This window comes from Ostrea edulis, chromosome 6 (genome assembly GCF_947568905.1).
Source record: "Ostrea edulis chromosome 6, xbOstEdul1.1, whole genome shotgun sequence".
NCBI classification, from domain to species: domain Eukaryota; kingdom Metazoa; phylum Mollusca; class Bivalvia; order Ostreida; family Ostreidae; genus Ostrea; species Ostrea edulis.
The window spans coordinates 83,758,577-83,768,094 of NC_079169.1; the positions used below are offsets into that span (position 1 = coordinate 83,758,577).

At 35.6% G+C, this 9,518-nt stretch overlaps 1 protein-coding gene across 1 annotated transcript; it reads right to left on the reverse strand.

Annotated features, from left to right (window-relative positions):
* Positions 1-271: 271 nt before the first annotated feature.
* LOC125683360 (solute carrier family 35 member B1-like) lies at positions 272-7,016 on the reverse strand. The gene is made up of 8 exons (XM_048924425.2): positions 6,582-7,016; positions 6,024-6,156; positions 3,871-3,974; positions 3,328-3,452; positions 2,491-2,685; positions 2,152-2,278; positions 1,296-1,402; positions 272-1,187 (listed from the first exon to the last, which is right to left on the reverse strand). The coding sequence occupies exons 1-8, from the start codon at positions 6,616-6,618 to the stop codon at positions 987-989; spliced, it is 1,029 nt and encodes a 342-aa protein (XP_048780382.2). The 5' UTR covers positions 6,619-7,016; the 3' UTR covers positions 272-986.
* Positions 7,017-9,518: the final 2,502 nt, after the last annotated feature.

Consider the following 9,518-nt stretch of genomic DNA (forward strand, 5'->3'; position numbering starts at 1 on the left):
TATGTGTAAATAGCACCCGCAACCAAAAGTTGGTAAAACCTAGGAGCTTCCGGGGGTGGATCCCACCAGGGTTTGACCTTGAACCAACTCCACTGGGGGCCTTGCCATACTTTTCGTACACTTCATTTTCTTCCTGTCTACACGCCTGACATTTTAGGCCATCAACGTTCTGGACAAAAATTGTATAAATAAATAATTTTCGGCTTTGAGGACAATGACTGTGTAATGACTTTTGTATTTGATATTAAATTAAAACACAAATATGGAAAAATTTCTGCAAAACAAAACATTTATTCAACAAAAATAGAATACATTAACATATTCAATGTAGTGAATGCAATTTCACAAGGTTTCGCCATAAAAGAACATATTAAAAAGATATGGTCATAAAAATGTACTGAAAAATTGACAATTTATCAATTCTGAACACCTGTAAAACCTGTGTGATATCATTCATATCTATGCCAATGTAGTGAACTGTGGTCTTCCATACATTGTACCACAGAAAGAGTAATACATCATAATGTACAAATCCACATATACAATTAATGCTTTTATTTTTGTTCAGCTGATGAGAATACATCTCTAAATAATGCGTAGACAAGTAGTGTTTCTTCATCTGTAACAAGTTTGCCTTATTGATAACACGATACACTAAAAAATACTTCAGTTGTCTTCAATTACACATTTTCAGATCTTAAAAATCATAAATACATCTACAAGAAACAAGCACCACCTCGATACCGATTACTTCCACATCCGGTCTCTTATCACAGACATTCTGAAGAACAGGTGTAGCTACAGTCCAACAATGTCTGAATACCTTCCACTGTGTACACTCACTGTACAGTGACTGTATACAGTGTAACAAACATATCTCTTTAAAAAACAACTTTTTTTTTCTCTTCACAAATAAAGCTCAGCTTTTTAATGCTCTATTTGGCAAGATTTTTGGATTGGTGTGATCGAGCTGTATTTGTGATCATTCACTTTTTTTTCTTTTCCTTTCCGTAAGCACTGTCTAGTCCCAGGCCAGCAAATACTAGCACGGTCCCTAACCACTGTCTGCTGTTCATGGGGTTCTGGAAAATTATGACTGATCCCAAAATAGTAAAAAACTTTCTAGTTGTTGTGATGATGGAGCATGTTAATGGTCCATATGTTGAGACAGTGATGAAGATAAATGTCTGAAAAGAAAGAAGGGGGGCTAAGATTACTTTCTCTACATGACAGCCAAAGTCTAAAGTCGCGTTCAGCTCTCAGCAATGTAATGAAAGATAACTCTTGCAACTAACCTGTCCAGCAGCACTTGCCAATCCAAAGGTTATCATCTTAAAAAGTATAGAGGGATGTCTTTCCATAAATCCCAAGAAATCTATACCCTGACCTGAGATTACTAATCCTGCAAAAGAACACAAACATCTTATACATTCTCGGCTTTCATAAAATATTCAGAAAGCAAAAAAAATATGCAATGTACATTGCTCTGTTCAATGTGTAAATTATTCTGAAATAATCTGTGCTACGTGTGCAAATTACATTCATCATTTGAAGATGTATCTTTAATTGTACAATTATATCTACTATGTACCACTTTTTTCCTTCCCTTCATATGTTGATGTAAAATAAATTCCAAAAGTAAGTTGCCATAAGTCAAGTTCCTTGGCCCAAAAAATATTGTGTAGTTCTTACTAGAAATAGGGTAGGTAAATCAGACCCTCCCCCCACCTTATTTACATTTGTGTGTGTGTGGGGGGGTGGGGGGTCTCTCTGTGTGTGTGTGTATGTGTGTGTGTGGAAGTACTAAAAAGTGCTGTAATTCTAATGATACTTGATGATAAATGAAATACTTCCATGAGCTATGATATTGAAATATTGTGTAAATCTCACTCACAACTATGTTACCATCAATACTTTTTGACATCTTATATTTCCTAGTATCATCAACATTTCAGGGGTAATCAAGGGCAGTTAATTCAATTACAATAAATGGATCATGATTTTTTTTTTTAATTTGGGTCGGGTATAAAAAAAAAAGAGGGTAGGTCAGGAAACCAGACCCACACAATTATTTTTTTCACACATACAATTATTTTTTTTTTTTTTTTTTTTTTTACACCTAACTACATCAGAGCAATATTATGAACTTACCTATAGCTAACCATAATATAGACCACATATTGATATTAAACATCATGCTGTAAGGTCCGGTTTTATGATCTGTTCTCATCCTCTCCTGAACAGCACCTGTAACACCATCTAGTGTCAGGGACACCAACTAAGGGAGATAAACAAGTTATAATAAATAATGGCAAGGAACAATTAATATGAATATGATTAATGCTCAAATTAAATAAAACATTTTCATTTGGAGTTTTAGATATTGTTAAGTTTTCTACAGGCTGCTGTACCTAAAATTATGACATTTATCATTCTAAGAATAACTCTTTGTGTTTCTTTATAATTTGATGAACATGTTTTAAAAATTACCAGTAAAATTTCTCCCATGCCAATTAGGCTGTCTGTGTGTGATTTTTTGGTTTGTCCAGAGTCTTTATATAGAAACATGGCCACTCCTAGGACTATCATGAGTACAAACAAGAACTTGGCTAGGGGATATCGTTTCCTGGCAAACATAATCCCCAAGATCATTACAGGAATAGGCTTTGCTGACTTCCCCAGAACCTAAAACAAGTTCAATACATTACATATATAAAGTTGAAACATCATGGTCCATTAAAAAAAAACCCACCATGTATATCATATCTTTATCAAGCTTAGGAGCTGCTTCTTTGCTACTTTTCACGCTCCACATATCTATTGCATGTTACAAAACTTTTCACGGACTGATTCACTGAAATTATTCACAGTCCTTGACAATATAAAAGCGGTAATATTCATAGATTCTGATTCTATGATTACAAACTGTTACATATTTGCCAATAGTTTTAGACCATGGGCTAGTAAAGGTAATGGGGGACCCCCTATGGATTTTTGCAAAAAGTATTTTTTGGAAGTACATAGTCTCTTGATTATAAATCATGTTGTTTGACATTTCTACGAGGGGGTGTTTATGAGTTTTGGGGCAAAAAGCATGAAATTTGTAAAAATAATAGCCAAAAACTGGAAAAACTCTTCAGATCCGATATAGATGTCATTGACATTTGCATATTTATACATGTATTTCATGTTCAGAATTTATAAACAAACCTTGACATTTTTGAGAATAAATATTCATTACTTTCAAGGCGACAATATGTTATACAATGTGTCACTAGTAGGTGATAACAAAGATAGGTGACCCTGCCATGACTTGCGACTTATTACCTGAGTTGGGTACGAAACATGCTGAAGAGCATGGTTACTGGCTAACATGGCTCCTAGATAGGACAGGGAACAAAAAGAAAACAGTTTGCTTGAAGTGGTGTCCCTTTCCTTCTGCCAGGTCATCGCTGCAATGCAACAAATGACTTATTATAAGAGCTATTTCACACATATACATGTAATTGTTTGCACTTTTAAGAAAATAAATACTGTACATATACTTATTTGAGCAGGATTCAAATTTCAGCATTTTATAAGTGGTGAAGCAATAGAGCTTATTCATAGACACACTAAAAAAAGAAATTCTTTATCCATTCTTTTACATAGAAATAATGCTAAATTATGATTAAATATCAAATAGTGCATCAACTTCGACTGTGCCAAATTTTAAATACACCAAATTAACAAATACATAACTCATTTTAGTTACAATCCATATGGTAAACTTTAAGATTTCACAGTAACAGAAATGTATTGTTTTCTGTCTATTCACATACATCTATTTGCTTATTTGATGAAGAATCGATAAAAATTCAATCAACATACCTATTTTTGCTGCAAGGGCATTAATGATACATTGTACAAACACCAGAGCCATTGTCTGCGTGAACTTCTCCGACTTCTCTCCTTCTCCATATTTACCCTTCGTTCTGGAAATAAATATTCTTTGAAGTTGTATATATAGCAAAATGATTTAAATAATTGATATACACAGGATTATGTTAATTACTATTACATGCACTGTGTTTACAACTCTAACCAGTCTATGTGAAAGATTTTGGACTTCTGTACAGTATCAGACATTTAGAAATTGGATTGAGTCTGATGAAGACTTTACTATATACAAGTAGCATGATAATATATATAGGATACCAATCACTAAGGCTCAGGAGTACAAAACACACAACTCGCTGAATATCATATCAAACCACAAACCATGGGAGATTCTTTTTATCAAAATCAAAAGATTTACATCAGTCAATGATATCAAGATCTGCAAACCACAAACCATTCGGGCAACCATTTTCAGGAAATCCACATGCCTGAACTCAATTTCACTTGCCCGAAAAAAAAAATTTAATTATACGCATGCGAAATCTGAATAATTTTCAAGACAAATCCGAAACAGACCGAGTGAAGATGTGTAATTAATGGGATGAATGACTTTGTTTGGGGCAAATTATTCTAATTCTATGACTTGAGCATGAGCGTAATATCTATTTACTTCTGATTGTCAAATTAAAACTCCGACGGGTAATTTTTTTTACAAGCCAGTTGGACTTGTTGCCAAGCGGATTTTACAAGTCCGACAGGAAAATCACTGGCCACGGGCGTTCGGACTACCGCTAATTTCGCAGACCGCTACATTATGTTTGTTTTCCATTGACCATGTACTAATAACTACGAATAAGACATTTAAATTGAAGATCTTTATTTAATTTTTCATATCATGGCCATCCAAAACCAAGACCAGTAAAGTTAGGACCATTACATGTGTGAAAAAAAAGATTTTTTTTTTTAGGTTTGAATGAACAGGTTGTTTTTAAGGTCTTGATTTCAAGGGCCAGGGTCTTTCCAATGGGGAAAAATAGCAACATTTGCTTGAAATTGTGAAAAATGTTCCATACAAAGAAATAGGGAAAAACCCAATTCAGGGTGCTTTAAGGTATAATACGCAACTTCTGAGATATCAGCTCTTCTGTGATAGAGGTGCGTTTAGTGTTCTGTTGAACGCTTGGGTGGTTACAAGATGTATACATATACTATAGACTAGCTATGTAAATACGGATAAAAGTAATGAAAATGTAAATTTTGTTTATATCATTGCCAACCAGATGAGAAGGATTAATACAGATGTTGTTGGAGACCAGCCAGTAAGGAATGATGCAGGGGAGATGTCCATGAGTGAAGAGGCTAAACAGCAGGCATGGTTTGAGCACTACAAGAGGCTTCTCGATGTTGAGTTTGAGTGGGACCCAGGTCACCTGTCAGAAGAACCACTACTTGAAGGTCCACCCATCCCAATCACCATCGAAATGGTAAAGAAGGCCATCGCCGAGATGAAAACCGGCAAAGCTCCTGGACCATAAGGGGTAGTGGTTGAGATGATGAGAGCGGCAGGCGAGTCGGGTGCCATCATGCTCCGTGACCTTGCAATGGCTATCATCCGTAATGGCAAGGTACCAACTGATTGGGAGCAGAGCTTAATCATTTGCCTGTATAAGGGGAAGGATGATGCCCTGGACAGCGGGAACTACAGAGGATTGAAGCTGACTGAGCAAGCCATGAAAGTGTCTCATTTCAGGTGCTCTTCCAACTGAGCTATCTGGCCACCACTGACCAAACCCGACTAACCGCTACAATTATGCACAGGTATATAAATCTAGATTTTAAAAAATTAAACCGACATCAGATAAGTATGTACAATATTTGTTGTTCTTGTTAAATTTAGGGGTCCACATGCCCCCTCAAGAATATTGAGACAAATCTTATTCCCTGTATGCTACATGCAACAATTTCTTTGTAAAGCATAAGCCAACAAACAGCTGTTCATAAAGTGTGACGACTAAAACTTAATAAACTAGGCCTAAATCTAAGTGGACTGTTAAAAACCATGGATCCATCATCGAGTTTTTTTTCTGGTTCAACAGGAGCAATAGAAATCAAAACTATGTCAAATATTCCTCAGTCAAACTCACATGGACTCCTGGATAATTCCGTAATAAAAGTAGCAGATGAACGTTCCTGCGGCACAAACAAGGAGTTTGTTTCGGCTGCCCGACATTTCTACGTCTTTCGTCTTATCAGGTATAGGGACTATGTGAGACGGACCTGAAATCGTAAGATCACCTGTCATGCACTTAGCTACTGATTGCTCGTTATAACATATATATTCCCATGACGTGTCGAATTCTCACAACACCACACGGAGAAATCTTACTTCCGGTGAACTGGTAGTGGTAAAACTAGTTAATCGTCACAATACAAAATTTAATATGACTTTGTATTTGAAAGTTAAATACTTCCAGTTTTTGACACAGCCGGCATTTGATTTTGAAAGTATGGAAATCAAAGGATAACATTTTCTTGTTAAATAGATCTAACTATAAAACAACAATATAAACCATCCAAGGTGCGATCCATTGAAGACATACGAATTTAACTTATGCAGCTCAGTAGTATTTGATTGGAGGATAATTTTAGTGGAGGTGTTTTCCATTGACCATAATCAATATTATATTTATCATAATACTTACCTTCATCGTTGACCACGTTTTCCTGCTTTTCGTCCATAACAAGCGGTTTTTAGAAAGTGCTCCCCGGTCCTCACATAAACACTAAATGTTAATAACTTGTAGCACTCGCTGCTTGCAGAAGGTTAAATATTAATTTATGATTAAAAGGGAAATAAATAAAAGAAGAAAAACACCAAAAGTTCGATCAAAATAGCTACTCTGCTAGGTGACAGGAAATAGGTGTCATACGTGGCGCGTCTTCCAAGAACAATTAATAGCTAATTGAAGGTCGCTCGCGATCTAACTTAAAACAACATCAAACAGCGGCGTTTGACCAGCTGCTGTTTGATATGATATATATTATGTAGATTTACAACCTTAACACGTGCTGTAATGCACAAGAAAATCACACCAAAATCATCAGCTGTTGCATGGTGCATATGAACGTAACAATCCATTCATTCACAAGCGCCGCGCACAGGTAAGAAGGAAATGTATGTACCTGCTGTCATCAGTTGAGTAAATGTTAATTAGTTGAATAAAATATGTTAGGTGCGGATCACACGTAACAATTCTCTGACGTCGTTAGGAAAGTTGTGAATTTTTGAACCCCCCCCCCCCCCCTCGGAGAAACTGTTACAGCCTTATATAGTCATATAGTTACTGGGCACAAGCTCGAGTCTATATATCATGTGTTCTTGATTTATCTTTCACCCAGTTGAAAAGGCTATATATATAGGCCTACTAAATAAATATTTTGCGCGGCGGCACAGGTTTCATCTATTACCATTGAACTGGATACACGTCCCATGGACCCGGTCCCCCATTATATATTAATGATGGTTTATCGGAACTTCTTATCGCAGAAAATGAAGTATATGCGATCAATTCAGCATTTTATAATCAATTTTAACACTAAACCACTTGGCTGGACTTGGTGGTATATCTCCAAGAGTATTGACAGGTATATCTACATCAATATAGAAACCTATAAGTAAACTCTTTTATATATCCTGAAAATTAAAAAAAGGTTACCAGACCTATGGGAATTAATTAGCCCAAATCACACATGTTTTAAAAAATAAAACTAGTGCTCAAGAAGTATCAATATCACTAACAAGTGAAGTGTGTTGAGTAAAATAATTGGGGGGGGGGGGGGGGGGAATTATTTCAAAATTTACATAATTTTATGATTGTCCATTACATAACCTATGATAATGAATATCAATCTGGCTTTCAACCTGGTGATTCAACTGTAAACCAATTGGTGGAAATTTGTAACACTATATAATTTCAAACCTTGACAAGGAAAAATATGTCAGATTTATTTTTTGCGACATCTCTAAGGCTTATGACAAAATTTGATATATGGATAAGGACCTCTTATTCCAACTGCATACATATGGTAATAATGGAAATGTCTTAGGCTGGATTGAAAACTACTTGTTAGATAGACAACAAGCGACTATACATATGCCAGAAGTGGAGTAAATCAAATGTGGATTCTAAAAAATTCAAAAGAACCTTTAGTAAACTTGAAATCGCAAAACTTTTCCCAAATCAACAACATCAAAACGTATGACTTTTCAACACTTTACAAGACCATTCCTCACGATAAATTAAAGACTAGACTTTGTAACAGCATAGGCAGTTGCTTTTTCAACAAAAATGGAAAACGGAAATATTCATATCTAGTGATCAGTCATCCAAAACATTATTTTGTTAAACACTACTCTGATTCCACGCACAAGTACTCTGAACTTGAAATAAAAAAAATATGCTAGAGTTCCTCATTGACGATATCTTCGTGGTCTTTGTGATCATGTCCTACAGCAGTCTTTTGGAATTCCCATGGGCACGAACTGTGCTCCTTTGTTAGCTGACCTGTTTTTATATTCCTATGAAGCAGAATTTATTCAAAAACTTCTACGTGAGAACAAATAAAAAATAATCTTGCTCTGGCCTTCAATTCGACATTTAGATTGAGCATCACTGAAGGGACATTATTTGTCGAAATGAGCATCTGGTGCATCAAAATTGGTACCGTATAAGTTTTATATTAGATATATCGACGACGTTTTATCTATTAATAGTAATAATTTTCATTCACATGTCGAATCGATATATCCCTGTAAATTCGAGATAAAAGACACCACAGAGTCGTCCACTTCTGTTTCATGCTTAGATATTTTATTGAAAGTAGATATTAACGACAAACTAACAACTCAGCTTTATGATAAATGCTTTTCCATCGTTAACTTCCCTTATATATGCAGCAATATTCCATTATCACCTGCATATGGTGTTTATATCGCTCAACTGATTCGATACGCAAGAGTTTGTTCTGCGTATGATAAGTTTTTATATCGAGACAAGCTACTGACAAACAAGTTGATAATACAGGGGTTTCAACAGTCTCGTTTAAAGTTGCATGTAGCATTTCGCAAATTCTATGGTCGTTATAACGATCTAGTTTGTCAATACAACCTACCATTAGGTCAAATGCTGTCTGACGTGTTTCATGCCGATTGTTAGGCCGTTCTTGGCACACTGATTTTGACTACGGATAACTCTGTTTACCTGATCAAGATATAGGGCTCACGGCGGGTGTGACCGGTCAACAGGGGATGCTTACTCCTCCTAGGCACCTGATCCCACCTCTGGTGTGTCCAGGGGTCCGTGTTTGCCCAACTATCTATTTTGTATTGTTTATAGGAGTTATGAGATTGATCACTGTTTGTTATCTTCACCTTTCACTGGAGTAAATATTGATTTTTAAGAAATAAAGTAATTGATGAAATAAGACGTTCTAGAGAAAACTATAATAAAAAGCTTACAGAACAAATTAACAAAAACATTCCACCAGGCAAATGGTGGAGAATAGTGAAATATCTATCAAAACTTAATAACAACCACAAGCTTATGCCACCTATTAAATTATCCGGTAAAACATTATTT

Bases quoted from the DNA above. Each gene is read 5' to 3' on its own strand.
- LOC125683360 (XM_048924425.2), bottom strand. From the start codon at position 6,618: ATGGACGAAAAGCAGGAAAACGTGGTCAACGATGAAG. The intron at 2,279-2,490 runs GTAATTTTTAAA...TATCTCCCTTAG, and splicing joins GCATGGGAGAAATTTTACTG to TTGGTGTCCCTGACACTAGA. The intron at 1,188-1,295 runs GTTAGTTGCAAG...CTTTCTTTTCAG, and splicing joins TGGCAAGTGCTGCTGGACAG to ACATTTATCTTCATCACTGT.